Source organism: Ictalurus furcatus, chromosome 12 (genome assembly GCF_023375685.1).
Source record: "Ictalurus furcatus strain D&B chromosome 12, Billie_1.0, whole genome shotgun sequence".
Taxonomy (NCBI): domain Eukaryota; kingdom Metazoa; phylum Chordata; class Actinopteri; order Siluriformes; family Ictaluridae; genus Ictalurus; species Ictalurus furcatus.
Window position 1 is genome coordinate 11,830,799 of NC_071266.1, and position 26,300 is coordinate 11,857,098.

Below are 26,300 nucleotides of genomic sequence, written 5' to 3' on the forward strand. Positions count from 1 at the left end.
TAATGCCAGCATGTCCTACAGTGTTTTGTTCATCTTATTCCTCTTTTCCTCATACAATGCTGTGAAAATAAAATTCCCATAACTCTTCAGCTGTAAACAGTTGTTTCATCACAAGCCATACTTTTTCAAAGACAAAAACAATGTGTCATGTTACCAAGAAACCACAAAGTAGTAAAACTTCTGTCCTGATTCCAAGATGTTGGTAAATGTACAGATTTACCTCTGACTTTTACAAAGCAAGGACACTTCCATAATTTATTTTTTTTTAAATCTTTAGATTTCAACATATCAGCAAAATCAGAATAAAAAAAAAAAAAAAAAAAAAACTGCAGTACTGTAGCATGTCAGGAAACATGATAAGTTTACTGTAAAAGGGAAGGCCTGAGGAGAAAGGTGTGGCTTGAGCATTTCCCATAATCCAGCTTTTTCCATGCGAGGTCAGTGAACAAGCAGGGACAAAACAGTGCTGGATCTGGCTCAACTATTCAAGAAACCAGGCAAGGTTCCAAGTAGAAATAAAAAATAAATAAAAAGCAAGATGTGACAGACTAGATGAATGTGGGGAGTGCTACATGCATGACAGAACTGTTTAACACAAGAATCCTTTTTTTTAAAACTAAAATACCTTACTATTTCTTGTTCTTGCTTTCCAAATTAGATGTCTTCATGAGAGAGATGTTTGAGCTTTTGAGAACCTCTTCAACCTCTGAAACAGGAACACAGCTGTTCATATGTTTTTTTGTACACTTCCACTATATATTCCTACTTGGCAAGGAATATACAATTAGAATTAACCTAAAGAATTCATGCAAAGACTGAAGCTTAAACAAAGTGACAGAAATAAAAGAACAGACAGGAAGTATTGACCATAAGGGGAAACTAGGAAAGAAAAGGGACATAAAAAAAAAAAGTGTACAGAGCTTGAGATATGATAGGGGTCAAAACCAGAGAAGACCAGACTTAGTGTCACTTTCCAGGCTTCTTTGAGTTCGAGCCTTCTATCCCTTAGGTCATTTTTAATGTTATTTTTAATCAAAATGCTCCCAAACATTCCCCAAGTTTGTGATAAAAGTATTACTTTGAAATTTTACTTAAGTACAAGTAAAATTACAGGTCTAAAAATCTCAAGTAAAAAGTAGCTAATTTAAAAATGTACTCGGTAAAAGTTACTTTAACAGCAGAAGGGTGGGGATCTCTACCCAGTGTAGTGCAAAAAGGACAAGGGATATAAATCTCAAGTTTTTAATTAAAGGAACACCTTTACAAATTAAAGTGCAATAGCAAAATAAAACATGTCAACACAACATTTAAAACACTTAGGGAGGTGTTGCAACACAGGACTCAAGACAGGAAGTAAGTGCAGGAGTACAGTCTTTGCCACTTAAGTCAACACACACACAGAGGCAGGAAACAAGGCCTAAACCTAAAACTCAAACTAAGAACTGGTGTGGAAATGACCACATTTAACTAACTTAAACATTTCTCCTTTAACTAGAAATGCGGCAGGAAGCACCAAACTTAGAACCAGACCGTGACATGAGACATTCAATTAACTCAAACATGAACACCTCATTTAACTAGAACAAGAACACTCCTTTAACTTAGGCATGAATACTCATTAAACAAGGACAAACACTTAACTATGGCAAGGCATAAACACCCTTAACAAGGCATACGCTAAGGAACAAGAAACCAGCCAGAGCATGGTAACATCACAACCTGGCACCACTATTCATTCCATCTTCTTCTCCGTTCTCTACTTTATTTTAATGCCGCGCACCGTGCGCAGCAACACCAGGGGTTTAAATAACCAGTCAGCATTCTCTTAATTGCGGACAGCTGGCAACACTTGACACAGTTTTAGCGACCATGCGCACTTCAAGCACGTGCACGCTCTGAAGCCGCTCGTGCACGCTCTGAAGCCGCTCGTGCACGCTCTGAAGCCGCTCGTGCACGCTCTGAAGCCGCTCGTGCACGCTCTGAAGCCGCTCGTGCACGCTCTGAAGCCGCTCGTGCACGCTCTGAAGCCGCTCGTGCACGCTGTCGCCACAGCGCCATCTGCCGGCGAGATCGTGACAGGAGGGTTAATGTGTCATTTTAGTGCTGCCTGTTTGGAGGAGCCGAGAAAGACAGACTGCTGAGCACAGGGACAGCAACAAAAACATACTTTATCCTCCTAAAAGAAGACGCATTTGTTGCTGTGTTGTATCTCTCTGATCCTCCAAAGAGGAAGAGTGCTGAGTGCTGTCTATGGCAGGTAATACACTGACTAGGCATAGTACCTCATACAACCTCACTTCAAATCAACTGAAGTTTCACTTTAACATTGACACAGTTGTTAATTTTGTGTGACTGTATATGAAGTCATATTTCTATTTACATTCAAACAGGTGGTCATTTTAATGGGACATCATTAACGTAAGCATAATTAATAACTAGTTACCAGCACACTGCTAGTGCCAATCAACATTAGCCATGCCATGCAACAATGTCTTTTTGGCTAATTTAAGCAAAGCCTCTTTTTAACTAACAATGCAACAGTACAAGTAGTGTGCTTGTGCAGGTTTGAGGTCAAGTTCTTTATAAGCTGCTAGTTCCGTCTCTCTGGGCAAACACAGTTTACACTGCATAATAAAACTGTTGCCTTTCTTGTGCTTGAAGCTGAAGTGGTCGTTTAAAAATGGCCAGGGGTCACTTCATTTCTTTCGAGTTCAGCTTCACCAGAATTCGACAGGTTTTCACTTTCAGCTGGGTCTGCACCACTGGTGTCTGACTTGTCCATCTCCATCTTTCCTGTGATTTAAGCACCAGTTTGTTCTCCTGCCCATCATTCAAATCGTGCCATTTTTTCCTTGCATTTTTTATTTACATTTTGTTTTACTCAGTAATGAATGTGATTTAAAATGTAGTGACGTACAATACTTCAAACAAAACATACTTGAGTAAAAGTAAAATGACAGATTTTAAAAACTACTTTAAAAAGTAGAACTACACAAAAATACTACTCAATTACAGTAACGCGAGTAAATGTATTTTGTTACTTTCCATCTCTGCACTACGTCTATAACGTCTAACAATGGACCTGTGTGATGGTCTGATGGCTGTTCATATCTGACTTGAGCAGTGTCCATGTTAATTAATTAATCTGGTTAAATGGTTCACATGCAGGCAGGTTTACATACAGATTTATGATCTCTAGAATCATTACACCCATTTTATGTAGCAATTGATAGTAAACCATGTGATTATGCAATTACATCTCCAGATCTATTGACCATTGACATAACAAACCCTTTGCAATAAATGACATCCTGAAGTCTTGAACCCATAGACATCAGCAGATACTGGGTTTCTTCCCAGATGACACTCTGCCAAGTCTTTACCACAGCTGTTTTCACTTCCTGCTTGGCCTCGAGGCATTTGCCTTCAGTAAGTAAAATTCGTGTTTAATTGGATTCGTGTCAGGTGATTGACTTGTCCATTGTAGAACATTCCATTTCTTGCCTTAAAAAAGTCTTGGGTTGCTTTCAAAGTATGCTTCAGGTCATTGTCCATCTGCACTGTGAAGCACCGTCTAATGACCTTTTAAGCATTTGGCTGAATGTGAGCAGATAATATCACTCTATACACTTCAGAATTCACCCTGCTGCTTTTTTTTCAGCAGTCACATCATCAATAAATACAAGTAAACCAGTTCCACTGGCAGTCGCACACATCCACACCATAATATGAAGTAGTAGAGTTTAGATCATGTGCAGTTCCTTCCTTTCTCCATAGTCTTCTCTTCCCATCATTCTGGTACAAGTTTATCTTTGTCTAATCTATCCATACAATCTTGTTTAAAAACTGTACAGGCTTTTTAGATGTTTAGATTAGAATACTATAACCTGGTCTTTCTGTTTTTGAGGCTTACCAGTAGATGACATCTTGTGGTAAACCATCTGTATTTAGTCTGTTGAAGTCTTCTTTTTATTGTTGACTTTAACACAGATTCATTTACCTCCTGGAGGGTGTTTTTGATCTAGCTAACTGTTGTGAAGGGGTTTTTTTATTCACCAGGGAAAAAATTATTTTGTCATTGAAAGGAAATTCTCTTATATCATGTATTCTCTTATATTATGAACTGCTTTTAAGACACCTTAGATATGGGGAAAACTGGGTTATAGTTTCTGTTTGTGTGTCTCGGTGCTATCAAATACCTATGATGAATGTATTCATTTAATTACCTCTTCTGAATAAGCTGATCATCTGCCATTTTTATTATAGCTGACACATGTATTTTCTATATATTGAAAAGACTTATTTTCGTAGTGTGCTGTGTTTTTTGTCTAAATCTGTCTGCACCTGCACAAGCAGAAACCCGCCTACTACGCAATACTGTTATCAATTTGTATAAATACTTCTGTTCTAGACGAAATAAACAGGATGTCTCTGTGAACAGCAGTGTGTCAGTGTGTGTCCATTTTAGACCCCCCAGGCCTGAACGCTCTACGGTAAACCACACTTCCTCGCTCATAGCACAGAACTAAGAGTTAAGTGAAATATCAGGCTGAAAGGACTGACTTTCACCACAGTTGTTTTCTGTGGCCTTCCAGGCCTTTGGTATTCCTGAGCTCACCAGTGTGTTCTCGCTGGTTAAGAATCTACCAAAGAGTTTATTTGACCACATAGATCCTTTTGTTCCCTTAAAAAAAAGTATAATACCACACAGACCACATATAAAAAATGCTGTAATCCCTACACCATTCTGCACTTTGGGCTTATTTAATTTTAATTCAACTGTGGCAGACCGCAAAAATAACAATAATTTGCTATTGTCCAAATATTTATGAAATTGACTGTATATGAACTGAACACATTTTTATCAGAGGTTTATTTGTAAATGTTTTTATTTATTTCAAACCTTAACCATCACACTAGCTATGACATGATATATTGTGTATAGAAACTAGTGTGTGGTCGAATTAAAATAACTTTTTTGCTTGTTTTGATAACTTAATAGTTATCTACCGGGCCAATCATAGATGTTTTGTTGCACCGGGTGGTTTTGTTGCACCGGGTTGTTCATGTTCACCTGGGCTTGTGGGATGTACACCAAATTCTGTGGAAAGAGAGAAATTCAAAGCTCAACTTAGTTAATTTAATGATTCAGTTGACTTGAAAAACAAGTTTTCAATACTTTCTGTTTGTCACAAATTCCCACTCCCTGAATGTTTTTTTTTTTTTCCATACCCATCCTGTTATAGCTTTGTTATCCTACTGTGTTTTGTTTATTAGATTTTGTCTGTGTACATACTCTTTTGTATCATTGCACTGTTGAATTCTGATTGGTCATGTCATGCCAAATGAAACAACAAAATGATATGAGGGTGTTAATTAATTTTCTATAACAGCAGCCCTGGCAGCAATGAAGCTGCAAACCACAGCTTTGTTTTAATGCACTCATTTTATATGTTTTCATTTCTGTAGTAACAGCTCATTCACAAGGAATTGTATGATGGATGCTCCACATAAATGAATTTAAAAATGTGTTGAATGGTTTGTACAGTGAAGTTTTCTGTAAGGAAATGTGTATATCTAACATTTTTGGAAGTAGTCCCCAGTGTCAGCACTTTGTAACAGTCAGGGGTAAAGCTGTAACTTTCCAGCATGTTCACTACAGAGGAGTTTACGATTTGTGGTTTTTCAGTAACATGACAAGCTGCATTTTTTTTGTTGTTGTTGTTTCATTTTGTCTTATTAACTTCAACGGAGAGAAAAAGAGATGTTGGTGAGGAACAGGAGTTAATTTGTTTCATGGACATTCCATAACATTTCATGTTTCATTTCATGGACATAATAACATTTAAACTATAGATGGATAAAATGTATAATGAATTGTTCTTTAATAAAATGTAAAAAAATAAAATAAAAAATAATCATGATAATAACTGTTGGCAAATTGCTGTGGTATAAGAGGAATTAAACACTTTTTGAAGGTGCTGTTATATGAAGACACTCGACTTTGTGGTGGTAAAAGTAACTCTGCTTCATTGTTCTTTTAATGTCACAGAGTAAAAAAACACAATCACATAAATAAATGGAGTTCAGGTGGTGCCAAAACAAAAGCAAAAATGTAATTTCTCTTGTTTTTTTTTTTTGTTTTTTTCTTCACACAGATGTACACACTTAACTCACCTGTGCATTACCTCTGACTGCCTGGTTGGCAAAGGTTGCAACAGGCACCTAAAAATAGAGAGATGTGAAGATTACACAGGAACTTTGTTTATATGCTAATTTGTTACCCATATACAGCTTTATTTGAGGAACTATGTGTGTTACCCATAATGCATTGTGAGCAGATGCTAAACAAAGGCAGTTTTTGACAGTAAGCTTGCACTCATTTGGCTTGTTTAGATATAAAATTTTTGAAGTACCTCTCTGCTCCCATCCTGTCATTGTAATGTTATCTTACAGTGTTTACCTGTTTTGTGTTAATAAATGATGAGGTTGTCTATTTAAACCCCACCATCTCATTGTATCTTTGGACTGTTTCAGAATAAAATTTCCAATTGATTGTCATGATTGGAGACGAAGATGGATGCAAGTGCAGATTAGGTTAATAAAAATACAAATGAAGCACAAAACTATGTTTTCTATATAAAGTTCTATGGAACTTGTGGCAAAAACACCAAGGCTGAGAATAAACATAAGATAAAGACCACAAACACACCAACAGAAACAACAGTAAAGAAAGACAAACGCAAGACAAGGAGTGGAGTGCAAACTGTGACTATATATTCACATGAGTGCTCGTTAACATCAGTGTGAATTAGGTGCAGGTGGTCATGTGACAGTGATTCAGTGGGTGTAGTGGCTGCTGGGAACTGTAGTCCAGAGTTCATTCCGTCATATCCATGACACTGAGCTGTGGGTGTTGATTAATTTTTTATAACAGCAGCTCTGACAGCAGTGCAGCTACAAACCACATATGTATATTAATGCACTCACTCTAATATGTTGTAATTTCTGTAGTAGCAATGCTCTACATAAATGTTTTTAACAATTCTGTGTAATTGTTGATACAGTGGAGTTTTCTGTAAGGAAATGTATATATCTAACATTCATGGAAGTCTTGTGTCAGCAATTAGTCAGCGCTAAAGCTGTTTTTATTTTATTTATTTATTTATTTATTGTGCTGGCATCTTTAAGGCAGAGGAGTTTACACTTTGCGCATTTTGGGAACATGACAAGCTGCAGGGTTTTTTTTTGTCTTGTTAACTTCAACTGAGAGAAAAAGACAGGCTGAGGGAATGACTGTTGAAGTGATAACAGGAGCTAAGATTCAACATTTTTGTAGCAACATTAAATATAACTATAGATGGATTAAAAGTATGGTTATTTGTTCTCTAATACATGTTTAAAAATTTAATTGTTGGCAAAATGCTGTGGTATAAGAAGAATAAATCACTTTGCGAGGTGTTGTTATATGAAAATCATCATAAAACATAAACAGTAAACCATAAGCAAAAATGAAAGTCTGGGTTTTGTTTTGTTTTGTTTTGGGGGTTTTTCACACAGACATACATATTTCTCTTACCTGTGGGTTGCCAGTGACAGTTTGGTTCGCATACGTTACAAAAGGCACCTTATAACATAAAAAACAAAAAGAGAGAGAGATGTGGCATTTATTACAGGACATTTGTGTTTATGAATCAGTGTTATCTGTAAGTGGATTTATCTGAGATACTGTGGGTGTGTTACCCATAATGTGCAATGTGTTATCTGTCATTTATATCTAGAGGTCATATGTGTTTAGCAGTTAAGTGTGCTTTACAGGATTAAATTATGTATCTTTAGTGTTTTAATCAGACTAGTAAGCAAGTGTAACATTATATATATATATATATACATTTTAAATAGTGTGTGGAAAATGTGGTAAAGTAATTATTACTGATATATTATAATTATTAATATAATATAACAATATTTAATAGCATAAATTAACTATTTAACTAAGAACCTAATCCTGGCCATGAATTAATTAGATGCTAATAAATGGGTGAGCATAAGTAAACATAAAATATGTTATTGTTGTTTTATGGGACATCTACAACTAACTGAGTGAAACTTTTTGATTTTTAAGAGCTCAAAAAAGGACAGTTATCCTAATGCATGTGTAATCCTAAAAATATTTTCCCCCATTTCCCATAGTTGTTGGAAAGTTTTCAGATTCCCACTTGGTAATGAATGTAGCATTACGGTTAATGTGCATATTTTACAAAAAATGAGAGGTGAAATAAAAATTTGGATAAAGTGGAAGAAAAGGAAAGACAGATATTTGAAGACACTGGGAAATAAAAGGGTAATAAAGGAGTATACAGGGTCTGGGACACGATAGGTGTCAAATCCAGGGTGGATTAGATGTTTATACTTATGATACACTATTAAAATCTTAGTAAAGCGTAACTGTCCATAGATATATCTATGATCATTGGTCAGTGCTTACGGGGTTAGACTTTCGCTTTGGTAAAGTGTTCCTAACATATATCCTGTTAAAATACCTTTCATATTGAGAGCTGAACTTTATTTTGAGAGAGCAGTGATTCTCACCATGGTTTCAGAGCAGCAGGTGGCTTTACAGGCGAACACTGAGATAGAAATGGAGATGATGAACTGAAGAACAGCAAAAACCAGCAGCACTCCACTGATCGCTTTAGTCCGTGCCTGATACAAGATCAAAAATGTTAATACATTTTTGAAAGAAATAAAGAGGTTTGAGATTGAGATTCTGTGTAATAAATGCAATATAAGCAGCACATAGTGAGTTGCTGGTGTATAAGTTACACAGAACTATTACCTATTGACTCATGCTGCTTTTTTTTTACAATCAATTGTGGGCATAGTCAAAAAGGAGTACTTAAATCTCTTTTTTTAAGAAATTCATACAACACATGTTGTGTCAATAATTAGAGCATAACGAGAAAAGCAGGACAAAGTGTATTTATTTCATATACTGTAAAATATCTAAATCTAGGTAATTAAATAGCAAACTTGCTCGCAATAGCACAATAGGTAAAATTAGGAAGGATTCTAACTAGTACTTAGATTTTTTTAAATGATATTTTATATGAATAAAGCAAAACAGCTAACCCTGCCCTTCATGCTAACCTTAAATTAATGTCAAATTATTTTACAAGACCAAGTCAAATATTAAGACCTGTAAAACTCACCTGAAAACTGTAACATTCACTAGTGTAGCAGTTATAATATAAGAAAAAGTCTGTTATCAGTACACCGATGCCTACTGCTGAAAATATGGCACTGACCACATTCATTCCCAGCGAGCCCTGCACCTACACGAGAGACGAAACAGAGCACAATACATGTAAGACTTTGTAGAAAAAGTTGTACCCATAAATAATATTGAGGATGCTTTTTGCATTGAAATCAGATTATATAATGTGTATGATTTATATAAAATATTAATATGCAAAAACTACTGTCTCATAAAAGTATTTACAGGCAAAAATACATATTAGAAGAGAAATTATTTTACTGCTTTAATCCATTATTTCCACAGTGCTGTAGTATGTCTCGTAGCATGCTAAATAGTTTACTGTAACCAGGAGGACTGTAACTGAGGAGAAATGCCGGGTTTTATTTGAGCTTTTCCTGTAATCATCGTCAGAACGTTATTCGGATCAGTGACTGTGCAGAGATAAAGAGCAATGCTGGATCTGTAATAAAAATCCAGGAAACCAAGCAAAAGATACAAGAAGACCAAACTATTCATGACTCACATGATTACAACAGCAACCCAATTAAAATCAGTAGGGAACCTGACTAGTAGATACTATGTATTGTTTTATTATTTCACAACAACAATGTTGTAGCAGTTATTTCCTGGTTTCTAAGCCTGAGCTCTTGAGAAACTCTTACTTTACAAATGAATTTGTACATTTTTAAATTTTTGTCAGTCCTTGATTGCTTTGAACTTAGGCAATGTGTCGACTTCCCTACTCACACTAAGGGTCATATTTTAGATACTGTTTGTACTACTGGCTTAGACATCTCTCACCTCTGTGGGACTCTTTTAGGTATATCTGATCACATGCTTATTGAGTTCAGCCTTCTAACCCTTACACACAAACATAACGAAGCAACTGTTATATATATTATCACAAATGCAGCTCCATTAACCAGCTGTCTTTCTCCAATGCACTTGATGTCCCCTCACTTCTCAATTCTTCCTGCTCATGTAATGTTGTAATAATGTACAATCTTCTCAGATGGACTCTCTTCTCATGCTGGATAACGTCTTGAGTGGCTTCACAAGAAAACTGGCCTCATTGTTCACTCCCTAGCATACACTGAACAGATGAAACAGTACAGAGATGTTCTTTACGCCACCAAATCGACCTACTCGTTTTCCGTCACTAATGCAGGCAGTGGTAAACCAAACTGCCTCTTCAAAATTGTAAATAAAATACATCGACCACCCTCCTCCACTCTTATCGGTTTCGCTTTGCCATGTTTTTCCTTCTTCCAGAATTAAATTGATAACATTTATGAACAACATTCCCCTCATCCCTCATCTGAGAGTCAACTTATCTGTACCCCCCTCCCTCATCTTAGTCCTTTATGTTGTTTCACCCCAATTGATCCATCAGACATAAGAGACCTTTTCACTAAATCCAGCACCTCTATTTGCTCTCTTGAGCCCTCTCCTACTCCAGTTCTCCCATTTCTAATATCATAAACATTTCTCTGGTCACAGGTTCTGTTCCCATCTCCCTTAAAACTGCTACAGTTACTCCCATCCTCAAAAAACCCTCTTTGGACCCAGAAGTCCTTAGCAACTGCAGATCTATTTCCAATCTTCCATTTTTATCTATGCTCCTGGAGAAAAGTGTTGCATCACAACTTCAATCTCCTCTATCCAGTAATAGTCTATATGAACCTTCCCAATCTGGCTGCGTTGCCTTTGGTCTAAATTAGGCATTTGTGATACAGCTTTGGCCTGGTTTACACACAAAGAGGCATTTCATCTCTATTGGCAAATTCAAATCTCACACTGTTATCACCTGTCAAGGAGTTCCCAAAGCTGCCATTATAGGCCCACTCTTATTTATTATCTCTAAGCTTCCACTCATTATTTGTTACCATGGTCTACAATTTCATTTTTACACAGATGACAACCAGATCTGTCTCAGCTCCAAACCCTCTACTTCACTTCCTCCCTCTTCCATAATAAACTGCATTGGCAATATTGAACACTGGATGTCTGCTACCTTTTTAAAACCAAGCAGTGAAAAGACCGAAATCCTTATTACTGGAACAAAGGCTGTTCTAAGTAAAGTTAATGGCCTCTGTCTGACCATCTGGCCATAGAGGCCATGTATATGGATATGGTCAGATGCATATATGTGTATATACTGTGTAAAATAACCTTGGGTCTGAGGAAGGCACTATACAAAATAAACTCTAAAGTTAATGGAAACAACTAGCAAACAGTGAGGGTGAAACAAAGGTTAAGTTTACCTAAAGTAGCAGAAAAGAAAAGACAGACAGGAAATGGTGATCATATGGAGAAAACGACAGCCAAAAGGTTCTATAAACAAGTGAGTCTGGGATGCCACAATATACAAGCTGTTTACAGTATGCCATTATAATGATGCTAAACATGTGTGATAAATATGAAAGAATTCATTATTATTTAATGTATTTATTTTTAACTGAACTGATGAGGTTTACGTACCACACAAGGATGAAGTTTGGTTTCTGCTGCAACAGACAGAGAGCCAGCGATGATGTACTATAGTGATGTAAAGAATTATTATTATTATTATTATTATTATTATTATTATTATTATTATTATTATACATGTATAAATGATTTTTTCCTTTTTGAAATTTCCTCCCATTTTTCTCCCCAATTTGTTCACTTTCCAATTTCCACCCAACAGCCAGGTCTCCCCTATCATATGCCAGCTACCAACCAGGGAAGGTGAAGGATGTCACACATTTCCTCCAAGACATGTGAATTCAGCCAACCACATTTTTATGCACTGTTGCTCATGATGTGTCACAGGCCAGCGTAACACACTCAGAGAAAATCGCTATCTGCACTCTTCCACACACATGAGCTCACAGTCCCATGCAATTGGCTAATGACACTCTGATTGACAGGGGAAAGGGAGTATGCCCCTCCCTCCCAAAGAGCATGGCCAATTTTGCTCTCTTGGCTCCCGACAATGGATGACTGTGTCATTGTTGGAATTCAAACTCGCATGCTTAACTTTTTCATCTTTTTAAAAAAAACAAACAAACAAACAAAAAAAACTATTATTCAGTGTATACTTACGACTATCGAGGCCCAGTAAAGATTTCCGGTTAAAACAGAGGCTAGGGCAACTGAAAAATCAGACGCCAACACAATCCCAAACAGTAAAGTTATCAGTCCGATCATTATTTGGACGGTCTGTGATGGGGAAAAGAAACAGACAAAAAAAAATTACAAAAAATAAATAATAATAATAAATAAATAAAAATAATTTGAATAATACTGATGGTAAACATATAATTTGCAAACTGAACTGAACTGTCTTTACTGTATGCATTGCATTACATTACATCTATGTCTCTCTGTGTGTTCTGTGGATTGATAATAAAAAGTCACGTTAATAGCTTATCGCGAAGGGAACTACTTTCTGTCTCGTTATGGCCGAAATGAAACTTATAGACAGACCACATTAAACAGTGGGTGTTTCCTGCATGCTAGCTCTCCAGAGAGGATTTCTATATCCCAATTATCAATCATTATCAATTATAAATTCTTTATCAATATATTTTATCTGTCACTATTTCAACAATATAATTATATTATAATGCAACAATTCTAATAAACAGCAGCAAGCTGCTCTGTCTTTATTGAATATAATAGTCAATATTTACTGCTAAATGACTAAAATGCATTTTTTTAAAATATCACATTTTGGAAATCATCACAATGTGATTTACCCCGAGTGCTTTCGGCTCAGCTTTCAGGAACCGAACAATTGGCGGTGGGGACGTGTTAGCCATATTATGTCCAGGTGGGAGGGTTTGTCCAGTAAGAGCCATTTGTGTATTTAATCCAGATTTGAACTAATAAAAGGCAAAAAAATCAAGCAGAATAATTCAATAAGAAGCCACATTGTATGGCAATATTATTTTTTAGGTTATTCTGTAGAATATATCTTTTATCATTTAACAAATATAATCATCTATAGTACAATAAAACATGGATTATTATAAAGGTATGATATCATTACAATTAATACAACTCAATAAGCATGTAAACACAGAACTATTTAAGTCATGCAAAATTCTAATTTATCCAATAAATATTATTTTATATTATAGTATACGTTTTAAGACTGTCAGATTTGTTTGTTTGTTTTTCTACCATAACTGTTAAGTTAATTAAAAAGCCTTCTTATTTTATTCTCTAATATACTTCCACTTTGGTTACATTTTATTTCTCCTGAAATGTAACTCACCTTCGTCTCCGCTCAGACAGCACCGTGTCACCTTGTGGTCTGAGTCTCGGTTCACATGCAGAGAGTTTTATCTATAGAGTTTATAGGTTTATGGCTTTGGAATTATTACACACTATGTTATGTAGCAAATGACAGTAAGCACTGTGATCACGTAATTACATGACCTTATCCTACACAGGGAGGTGTACAGTGGACTTTTCATATAATCTACATTTACATTTACATTTATTCACTTAGCAGACGCATTTTCTCCAAAGTGACTTACAAATGAGAAAAAAAAATACAAGCAAAGCGACATATCAAGCACAGAACAATACAAGTAGTGCTACCATACAAGATCCATTAATTGAGTTCCAGAAGAAGCAAAGTGCACAGAGTAGAGGTGTTCATGTAATTTTTCTTTTTTTTTTTTCTTTATGAGTTGGTGAGGTGTTCACGGAAGAGGTGGGTCTTTAGCTGTTTTTTGAAGATGGTGAGAGATTCTGCGGTCCGGATCTAAGACTAAAAATAAAAGGATAAAAAAAAACGTGTTGCTTAACAAAGTAAAACGTTTAATCACTGATGTGGTGACATTTTTTAAAGAGACATATATTTAACATTTATGGAAGGAGTCTCAGTTGTAAGTGCTTCGTAACAGTTAACATTTTAATGAACAGATAAGAACAAAGACTAACTCATTGGACATTCCACAATATTCAGTCTAACTATAAAGTATTAAAATGTGTGATGTGATGTGCATCACACATCACATTACATATGAAGAGGACTTTATTGGGATATTCGCAGTTGCATGTTGTGCCGCATCACACCCTCCCAACGTGCATTATTATGATGTGTTTTTCCCTTTACATAATCAAGGTTAGCAGCATATACTTGATTTGGAAGCCATAGACATGAGAAGACGCTGGGTTTTTTCCTTGGTGATGCTCTGCCAGGTCTTTATCGCAACTGTCTTCACGTTCTGCTTGTCCTCGGGGTGTTGTGTCTTCTGTTTTACCTTCAGTAAGTAAAATTAGATTCAGGTCAGGTGATTGATTTGGCCATTGTGAAACATTTCACTTCTTTGTCTTTAAAAAAGTCTTGGGTTGCTTTCAGAGTACACTTCAGGTCTTTGTCCATGTAAGGATTCTATGTGAACAGGCAGCAACAAAATCACAGAAACGTGAACCAAATGTTACAAAACAACTTCACTCAGATTGCCACAGGAAAAATAAAACAATGAGTCCTCACTCACAGACTCTGAGGAGTCAGTTAATTGCTGTGGCCAATTAATTGTTTGTGTCTGCCTAATCCCAGCTATCCTGTGACCTCTAAAGCAAGAAAACGCTGAACTCTTTCATCCACAGAAACCTGTCAAATCACTGATTCTGGCGATTAGGTAATACCTAATGCATCATTAATAAATGCACAAATTTCAACTTATCGCTGATATGTATATATTTATTACAATGTTAAGTTTGCAAAAATTTCCCCTTCTGAACTAATCCAAATACATCATTTCCCTACTGTACATCCATCTGCACTGTGAACCTGATCAGATAAGATCACCCTATACACTTCATCCTGCTGCTTTTTGTCAGCAGTCACATCATGAGTAAATAGAAGAGAACCAGTTTCACTGGCAGTCATACACGTACATGCCATAAGATGCTTTAGATCATAAGCAGCTTCTCCATACTCTTCTCTTCCTATCATTCTGGTTAACATTTATCCTTGACTCATCTGTCCATAGGATGTTGTTCCTATACTGTACAGGCTTTTTAGATGTTTAAATTAGAAGAATATAATCTGGTCTTCATGTTTTTTCAGGCTTATTAGTAGTTTTCATCATTTAGTAAACCAACTGAATATTACTCTGGTGAAGTCTTCTTTTTATTGGTGACTTTGATACAGACACGCTTACCTCATGGAGGGTGTTCTTGATCTGGTTAACTGTTAACCAGGTTAACAGTTGGTTAACAAGGGAAATAATTCTTCTGTCATCCACTACAGTTGGTTTCTGTGGTCTTCCAGATCTTTTTGTTTTCCTGAGCTCACCAGTGTGTTTTTTCTTTTTATAAATGCACCAAATAGTTGATTTGGCCGCACCTAATATTTGTGTTATTTCTCTGATGGGTTTGTCTTGATTTTTCAGCCTAATCTTCACTTGCTTCACTGGCACAGAGTTTACAGCAACAGATTCCAAATGCAAAGGCCCCACTTGAAATCAACTCTTGATTTTTCATCTTCTTACTTGTAAGTGAAATAATGAGGGAGTAACACACACCAGGCCATGAAACAGCTGAGCAGCCAAATGTCCAATTACTTTTGGTCTCTTAAGACGTACAATACCACACAGACCACATTTATAAAGTGCTGCAATTCCTACACTATTCACCAGATTTGAATTTAACTACCCTCAAATTAAAGCTGTCTGTACATTGAGGTCATGTTCATTACACATTCAACTTGTCCAAATATTTATGAACCTGACTGTATATACACACCCCATTTTTATCACTGATTTATTTGTACATGTTTTTTATTTACAGTGCTTTAGTCAGTTTGCCTTTGTTTTAACTTAGATTTTGTTTTCATTTCTGAAACATTTTATCATGAGATAAACACAAAAACAGAAGAAATCAGAATGGGGAAAATACTTTTTCACAACACTGTATTTCAAACATAACTGTCACACTAGTAATGACATTATATTACATATATAAACTAGTGCATGGTCATACTCATGTTAACATCAAATATAAAACATACATCATGACACATGACTCAAAACATTAAATTCTCAAATAGAATTAATTTCAAATTTCATTTATGTGCTGTCTGTCCTTTCGTACACATTTTGTGGTGCCGGGTTTGTACATGTTCACCTGGGCTTGAGGGATGTACACCACATTCTGTAAAAAAGAGAGAAAGTCAAAGCTCAAATTAGAGAATTTAATGATTCAGTTGACTTGAAAAGCAAGTTCTCAGTACATCCTATTTGTTACAAATTCCCATTTTCTGAATCTTTATGATTCTTGTTTCCGCCCCCTTCCTATCATTGCTTGATTATCCTACTTTGAAGGGTTTTTTTTTTAATGAGGAGATGTTTATGTAACATTTATGGAAGGAGTCTCCAGTGTCAGCACTTTTCTGACCATGTCTTCATGACAGAGGAGATTATGCTTTGTGGTTTTTCAGTAACATGACAACCTGCATTTTGTTTCTTTGTTTTTACTTCAAGTCTTATTAATTTCAAGTGAGAGAAAAATGAGACTGCTGAGGAAAGGACTGTTTAAGTGAGAACAAGAACTATGTAAATATGAATGGAAAAAAGTGTGATTATTTGTTCTTTAATAAATCAAATAATTGTAATAGTTGGCAAAATGCTGTGATGTAAGACAAATAAAACACTTTGGGAGGTGTTGTTATAGGGAAATAATCTTTAATACTTTGTGGTGGTAAAAGTAACTCTGCTTCATTGTATTTAAAGTATTTAATGTTACAGAGTACAAAAAGACAATCCTATGATTATATATGTTCATGTGGTGCCAAAACATAAGCCAAAATGAAATTCAAACAACAAAATGCTCATGAATACCAGTGCCCTGTGGTCATCTCTTTATTACAGAAATTAGACCAAGAAACATAACATAAATCAGTGGGTGTGTCCTGAACTTTAGCACTCCAGAGAGAAGTCTAACAAGTTCCACCCATCATTAACACTACATTTCAGCGGATGCACAACACCTACTCAGACCTGTGTGCTGATCTGTTACTCAAGTGCTAGTTCAGCAGTATAATCATATTCTAAGCTATTCTAAACAGTCCCAATCAATTATTATTAAGTGAGCACTCGTTTAGCTTCAGAGTGGATATAAAATCTCTCAGTAATAAATAAATAAAAAATCAGGCACAACATTTAGTGATTAAAATGACTTTAATCTATGTAGTGATCATAAAGCATGTCGAATACACACAAAAAAGGCTTAAAATACTGTATGAAAACAAGTTAAAAAGCTTTGGGTGAAACAGAGATTAAGCTTAAATAAGATGCCAATGCAAGAAATATTAAGTATAGCACTTAATTTATCTAATATATTGATTAATTAAGAATGTTGACGATGTTGCACATTTTGTCATAACTGAGCAAACAATGAAGTTTTACCCCGAGTGCTTTCGGCTGGCCTGTCAGAAAGTTAACAATTTGCTGCGGGGATGCGTTTTTCACGTTTCACTGGTGGGATAGTTTGTACAATAGATGCCATTTGTGTGTTTAATCCTGATTTTAACTGAAAAGGAAATAACATACAAACAGTAAGCAGAAGGATACAATAATTGCATCAGCATTGCATAGAAATTGTAGTTTTTTTAAGGCAATGTGTTGTAATGACAGTAGAATAAATCTTACTTTACACATAAAAGCAGTATGCCAGAGCTGTAGTATGTCCGAATTCTCAGTAGGCGAGAAATACCCAGATGGCATACTGCTTCTGGCGAGATTTTGCAGTGTGCAACTGATGGACACTATACGAGACAAAGACTCCCATAATGCAATGGGAATGGTGCCAACAAGCTCAGACAGAAAATGGTGGAAGATAGCACGTCGGCTCTTTTTAAGTATTAAACCTTGGTTTCACAGGACTTGTTTAACAATACCAGAATAAATTGTTAACTTTATGGTTTAAACAAGAAAACAGTTGTCACAGCATTTGAAACCTTTTTTGTTATCTTGTTTAACAGCAACGAATTTACCTAGCCTATTATCCCCTCCCACATTACATTACTAATTCAGTTAACTTTCCTGATGTGCGTTTTGCCGTTAGTGCGGTTGCTTTAATCTGGTGGCCCCTTTAAAATTTTTGTGTTTATAATGACATCGAAGGTCCATAACAATGCCAACATGGGGGATGTAGTATGTGAGAGATTGTAGTTATACTGCACACACATACTTATTAGTGTACTGCATCGAATGCAATAGGTACTGTCACAGTACGCGATTTTGGATGAAGCCTTAGGCGGCGGTCACACTAGGCTTTAGCGCTCCATTGATTTCTATTCAAACGCATCCGAAAACGGCAGACCGGAAAAGCATGCATAGAATTTTTGTATTATGCTGTGTGATGAAAGTTCATTGGGTTCAAAGTTCAAATTTGGTGAATTCTGTCCTGTGTAATCGTATCACGTGAAGACCTGTGACCAATAGATGATCGTGACGTCACCTCATGACCTTTTTAGTAAAATAAATAACAAACTAAACAAATAAATAAAGTAAAAAAATGGAAGTGCTAATTCTAGCGGTATCGAGCTATCCTGTACTTCACAACAAATCTTTGAAAGATTATAAAAACAACGTAAAAAGAGAGTGCCTGGTTTGTGGTGTCATTGAAAACAGGAACAGATGGTATATTTAACAGATCGAAACATAAAATAAGTTTTTAATTGCTTCAAATATTGCCTGACATTTTATGGCTGTAGAATGTAAATATATATAAAAACTTCAGTGCCCTGAAGTATGATGATGTCATATCCTGTTTCTCTCCATACTCTCAGCGGTGTCTGACAAAAATACATGCTTAAAGCCTAGTGTGACCGCGGCAAATTATTTAGTCAAAATAATTGATTCTGTGAGTCAAAATAATTGATTCTGTGAGTCAAATACATGAATCTGTGAGTCAAACACATTCCTATTGTTTTTCTTTCAATACAGTGATTCATCGAATTCATCCTTCATGCTTGCTTTCTCTCTCTCTCTCTCTCTCTCTCTCTCTCTCTCTCTCTTTCTCTCTCTCTCTCTCTCTAGCTCTCTTTTAACCCACTTTTTTGCTTCTCTCTGTTTCTTGCTTTCTTTGCCATGCATTTAACCTAGGAAAACATGCATTTCACAACCATTAACAATGTTTTCGACTCATCAATCAACATTTTTGAAGGTTTCTTTTACATGGATGGATCCTGGAAATGGATGCTTCAAGCAGGAAATGTTAAATGGATTTACATATTCATGAAAAAAAATATTTCTGAAGTATATTAATAAACCATAGAACATTTTTTAAACAATCATCTTATATTGGTTCTAGTTAACTGATTTAACCGAAGAATGGTTTTATCAGTTTAAACAAAAGAATGTTTTATTTACCCAACATGCTTGTCTTTATGTCTGATCACACGCCAACATCTGAACAATCAGACAGAAACTCTACCTCAGTAATAAATATAACGTTCATGGATATACAGAAATATGAAGAGTCTTGGACGATACACAATATAATATATTGTAAATATAAATACAAACATTTGTAACTATAAATTGATAAAAAGTGTGACACACTGGCCATTGATAAACAAAAAATTACAATCATTGTCAAATTTCTGTGGCATAAACATGATTAAACATTTGCTGTTATAGGAAAATAATCAACTTTTAGGTGGCAACAGTAACTATAGAAGTTAAAAAAAGAAATATGCATAGATTATGAATGTGTTATAAAGGCCCAATGTAGGTACTGTTCATTTTCATTTACATCTATAACACTTTACATCTATACACAACACATAAATGAATGTAATTTAATTTCAATCTTCTCCATTTATTTTCATACAAGCAGCAAATAATTAGCATCAGTTGGTTAGTTGGCTTTCTGCCATGCTGTACGCTGGAGGACTTCCTGTTGGTGGACTGTACATGACTCCATTGATCCCCTGTAAAAAATGTGTAAAAAAAAATAAATAATCGTAAATAAATAAAATTTTTGAAAACCATAATAATCTCTGTATTGTTGTTTATCATCTTGAATAGGATTAGAATTAGGAGAGAAGGGACCGGTTTAGAGTGATATCTCCAGGACGCCCAGTAATGACCCCTTACTAACAACTCGGTGTGTGTTACTGTGAAATATGTGTTCTTAACATTTGTTTATTGTTTAATATGCATATATTAGTTCATATATTGTTTAATATTAATGTATTAGTAATTAGGGTTTTTGGGATAAACAGAATGAGTTAAGGGCCTATTGCAACAATTAGGAGTTATTTCTGGGAATAAATGAAAGCACATATCAATATCACATTTTGATATTGGAATACAATTCCTTGTGAAGTCACCTAAACATTTTGTAGTATCACAACCAAGAACTGAAATGTCCTGATTGCCCATAATATTGGGAGAAAAAACAATATATATTGCAATATAAGTATAAAATATGTGATTGTATAAATAGTCACACACACACACGCCCCTGCCCAAATATTTTAGTTCTGATGCAACCATTTACCATCAGAAGGCATATAATTATTTATATAATTATTAAATATATTACATAATTATTTGAAGGGAGTTAACCTGTGTGTAATGAAAGTGCCATATGATCTCAACAGAAACACCTGTTCCTGGAACCTAACATAAAAACAAAGGAGCTATCGAAACAAAGCCATAAGATCAGTCATGGTTTGATTATAATACAGGATGTCCCAAAATTCTCCATACGTAGGGGAAATTAACACTTTTTAGCAAAATGTCTTCCAAAACTTTTTCATACTTAGTTTATCTTATTATTATTATTATTATTATTATTATTATTATTATTATTATTATTATTGGATAACCTTTAAGAATGCCTTTGACAAAAGAAGAACGTGTTGAAATCATTCTCATGGTTGGATCAGGAAGCTGTCATGAGGTTGCGATGGACATTAATGGGAAACATGGCGAGCACATCACACACAACACTGTTACCAAGCTTATTAACAAATTCAAAAAGACTGGACCAACCGAGAAGTGGAAGTCCACGAACTATCTCAAACTATGAACATCCAGCAGATTGACAATAAATAAAAAAACAGAAAGAATGTAGCACAGCCATGACTCTGCGGTCATGAAAGGATGAAAGTTCATCCACCAAAATCAGAGACCTGTTAAAGAATGGATTAGTCAGAGAAACAGCCAAGAGGGCAAGAATAATACTGTGCAAAGCTTAACTCACTGCAATTCCACCACTGTGAAGTGTGGTGCATCAAACCTAAACACCACTGCAGTGTGCATTATGGTGTAAAAAGCCTGCTCTTTTTTCATGATGGAGGCATACAGGTTTCTCTCACCTGTGGGTTGATGTGAGCAGGATGGGCGATAGTTACAACAGGTACCTTTAAAAGAGAGAAATGTGGATTTTACAAACACATATGAACACACAAACACCCACACACACACAGTTTCTATAACAGTTTTCACACATATAAGAGATGTGCATTCTGTCTCAAACACTACAGCTTCTTTCATACAAGGTGTTTTTTTTTAACTGAAAACGTGCTGATATAAAGAAATGGCACACATGATGCCAGACTGTGACTATGCCAGTGTTACCCACATTCCTTCCTAGAACATCCTAAGTAGCCAATATTTTCAGATTTATTTTTCAACATTTAGTCTAATGCAACATTCACACATACAGCGATTTAATCGAAGCAAGTCGCCAGTCGCTGTACTATGAAATCACAGGTAGGCGTTCCTACTACTAGTTGCTATGATAACATGGGTGGCCTAACACGTTTGACAACAAACCAGCTTTCTTGCTGCTAAAATAAAACATTCTGGAGGGCGAGCAATCTTATAGAAAATTCACCATGTATATATGCATTATATCCTACGAGATGAAGGAGAAGCAGTGTATGCTCTTTGCCATTGTGGCCATCTATCTGTGACAAAGCATGTATACAACAAAATAAAAATACTCACTTTTTGTTTCAATTGAGCAAAATCCCTTCATGGTCAACAAGCTAAATACCAAGCTAATTACAACAAGCTAAATACCAAGCTAATTTATTGATTTTTTTCCCGGTTGTTTCAAACGGAATTCTCTGATGCTTGTTTATGATTCGTGTTCCCCACAGCGGGCAGAACTTGTCATAAGTTAGTGATAATGAACCCCACCCATTTAGAGGGAAGATTTGATTGGTCAATTTTACTGTCATTTGAAATTAGTGTCTCATTGTCCCGCTGTAAATTTATTGCAGGACCACCAATCACAGAGCTGACAGCGTTGCATTTTTAACCCAGCAACAGACAAAGGTGGAAAAACGCTAATTAAGGAGAAAAAATGGTTTCTTTCATTTCAACACAAACTGAATAGGCAGATTTGAAGGATTTATTTCCTTCAAATATATTAGTTTAGGCTCTCCAGTGCTGCGTGTCGTTAAAGTGAGACTAGTCCGTCACATCAGATACAAAAAAAAAATACGTTTTTTAAAATTATTTTAATCAGGCAATAAAATAATAACATTGAAATATCTCGGATCGACTATATTGCTAACCACCTCATATTCGCTCTTTAACACTCTGTCCTCTATGTTGTTTTTTCTTGCTCAAGCTGTGACTTGATTGATTGAGAGATTTAAAAAAAACAAATTCCTTCTAACAAGAATCCTTTATAGTCTTTTTTTTCTGATTCTTGACATGCTGTTATTCTCAGTGATAATGTGAGCCAGTTTTTTTTTTTACCTTGGCTGGGAAGAAATGATAATAAATATCTAGACTGTCATTAAACAATATTTTAACTCTGGGATGCACATTGTGATTCTCACCATCGGTTCAGAGCAGCAGGTGGCTTTACAGGCGAACGCTGAGATGCAGATGGAGATGAAGAACTGAAGCAGAGACAAAACCGCCAGCACTCCAGTGACTCTGACCGTCTCCCTCTGAGAGGTGATGTAACACATTTTATTAGAATTTATTAGAAGTCATTATAAGATAAATCCTGTGCAATTTAAACAACTTAGTGCTCTCCAAGCTCCTTATTTTGGACACAAAAGGTTTATGGGACCAGATTTACATGAATTTTTGATAAACATGATGGACCAAACTGCAAATGTAAGGAAGGGAATTGTTTGTATCATAAGCTAGCTAACAGTTATATTCAATTTGGTGTTGTGTGATGATTAAAAAGAAGTAATAAACATAAAATATTGCTATCCCATAACTTAGCCCACAGCTCTGTTGAATTCTGGACTCTGACTGGTCAGAAGCTGATTCATTTTCTATAACAGCAGCAATGGTTTAGATTAATGCATTCCTATTAGTACATTATCATTTATATAGTAATGACAATTTGTGTAATCGCCGATATGGTTTTCTGTTAGGAGATGTTTATTTATGAAACATTTATGGAAGGAGTCTCCAGTGTCAGGGCCTTGTAACAGTAAGTTTTCCAACACATGTAGGATGTTTACGCGTTGCGGTTTCTCAGTAACATGACAAACTGGGTTTTTCTTTTTGTCTTATTAGCTTCAAGATAGAGAAAAAAGAGAGGCAGGTGAGGGAACAACTGTTTATAGCTGCTATAATGTAACTTGATGTTCCACAAGATTAAATGTGATAAATGGATAAAAAAAAAAACACAGTGTGATGTGTGGTTCTATAATAAATAAATAAATAAATAAATAACTATAAACATAAATAAATTAAAAAGTTAATAAATTGCTGTAATATAACAGGAATAAAACAGCTATGTATAGGAACATAATCAACTTCCGGGCTGTAAAAGTAACTTGTCCTGTGCATCATTAATTGTTTACCTATAACAACATGACACACGGATGTGTATTACTTATGAGCAAAAGTGAACGGTTACTAAAATAAAATGTAGCTCACATTTTCTTCAGTGCTGCAGTACTCGCATATTAATTGCAGGAAACAGTCGATGCAAAGTATGAAGATGGCTGTTCCTGAAACTACAACGCTGACCACGTTCATTCCCAGTGAGCCTTTAACCTTCAGGACAGAAGAAAAAGGAAAAGCAGAGTGGATGCTGGAATCACTAACACCAGATTACAAAGCAGTATAAACAGCTATTATGATCATGACTGTGAGCTCCACAGGAGGAATAAAGGCAGAACGATGGTTCATTGTGAAGTTAACAGCATTATAAGAGAGTTGATGAGGTTTATGTACCAAACAGGGATGTAGTTTGGGTTCTGCTGCGACAGACAGAGATCCAGTAATGATGTACTGCGACAGGGAAAAGAAAACAACAAATAAATTTTCAGCTGGAAATATTTTGCTTCTGTTGTGCTCATTTAATCCAGCTCTACAGTACGGACATTTTAGTATTTTTGTCTGCTCTTAAACACTCCGATACCACCACTCAACCTCATGATGGATGAACATCTTAGCATTTAATAAGCCGACGATTTAAATCAGGTTTGTTAGGAAAACAAAACGCATTTCATATGAGCAAGAATGCGGATCAGTGATCCAACATATTTATTTATTTGTTCATCTTATTATTTTTTAAAAGCCCATTGAATTCTGGACTGTGATTGGTCAGAATGTGTTGATTAATTTTCTATAACATCAGCTCTGACAGCAGCGCAGCTACAAATCACAGGGTTACGAATATTAACGTTCTAATAGGTCATGTGTGTAATTGTTGATGCTGTGAAGATTACTGTAATTAATTTTACATTCTCCAGTGTCAGCACTTTGTAACAGTCAGAGGTAAAGATGTAACTCTACGTTTTGTGACATCTTCAGGACATAGGAGTTTAATGTCTTTCCATTTTCTTGGCAACATTTCCTTTTTCTTGGCAAAAGGTGTGGGTAGTGAGGGAGCAAGCTGCTATAATGTAAGTGAGAATTGCAACAGTTTCAACCCTTTCATGCATATTCTTTCATATTTTCTCTCTTTTTTTTTAAAATTGCATGTATGAATATTGATTCTGTCTAAATATTACTTATAGTAAAAAGTAAACAATTGTTCATGGTCCATGTTTGTCTGAAATAATTGCTTCTGAACTTACAAAATGTACAGTTTTGGACTGTTTCATGACACAAGGAGGTAATAAATGAATAAATAAATAGATTATATAATTAAATGAAATTAAATTAAATAAACATATTTCCCAAAACAACCAATTTAACACCAACCAACCAAAGAAAAAAAATCTATGGTGATCGATAGATTCTGACACAAAGCATTTTTGTACTTTATTTATTTATTTGTTTATTTTTTTTAATTTCCCTTTTTTATGTAGAATGTTACAGATGCTAATGCATCTACATTGCAATGATACAATGTTACAGGAGCTCACTTTTTATTTACAGTAATGCTGACATGATTTGGAGGTGATTTAAATCTTATATTATCCTAAAGCAAAGTGCAGTGAATTGACTGTCCATAAGTGTGGACACTCTGCATGAAAGGGATAAAAAGATAAAAAGAAAAAAACTATGAAGTGTTTTTCTTTAATATTATGCAATATATTATAGCCCTTATAATAATAATAATAATAATAATAATAATAATAATAATAATAATAATAATAATAATAATAATAAAGTCAGAGCTTACAATTAGCGAGCCCCAGTACACAATTCCACTAATAACGGAAATGGGTATATTCCAGTTGAAAGCCAGAATAATTCCAAACAGAAATGTCACCACCCCAATCATTATTTGGATGGTCTGTGCGGGGAAAAAATACAACAACAAAAAAAAATATTACATTGAGAAGCAAACAAATACCACATATTAGAGACTATAACTGAGAAAATGACATGTTTTACCCCCAGTGCTTTCAGATGGCCTTTCAGAAACGGAAGTATCGATGGCGTGGATGCATTTCCCATGTTATTGCCAGCTGGGGGATTTTGACCCATCAGTAATGGGTGCACGTAGGTCACAATGGTGAAGCCTTCACTCATCTTCTTAAACGGAGGTGCGTTCAAACCTAATTTCACCCAGAAATCAACAACAACAATAAAGAAGACCTGCTGAGGTGACAAGGTAGTTAGTGGCACAGGTGTGGCAA

General features: G+C 35.4%; 1 protein-coding gene across 1 annotated transcript; it reads right to left on the bottom strand.

Annotated features, from left to right (window-relative positions):
- Positions 1–4,750: 4,750 nt before the first annotated feature.
- On the bottom strand, positions 4,751–26,300 carry LOC128615770 (uncharacterized). The gene is made up of 17 exons (XM_053638092.1): positions 26,056–26,300; positions 25,841–25,954; positions 24,442–24,498; positions 24,142–24,261; positions 23,076–23,189; positions 21,597–21,641; positions 20,138–20,201; positions 17,914–18,029; positions 16,358–16,417; positions 13,003–13,128; positions 12,347–12,463; positions 11,741–11,797; positions 9,213–9,335; positions 8,593–8,706; positions 7,580–7,627; positions 6,178–6,225; positions 4,751–5,101 (listed from the first exon to the last, which is right to left on the bottom strand). The coding sequence occupies exons 1-17, from the start codon at positions 26,191–26,193 to the stop codon at positions 5,003–5,005; spliced, it is 1,560 nt and encodes a 519-aa protein (XP_053494067.1). The 5' UTR covers positions 26,194–26,300; the 3' UTR covers positions 4,751–5,002.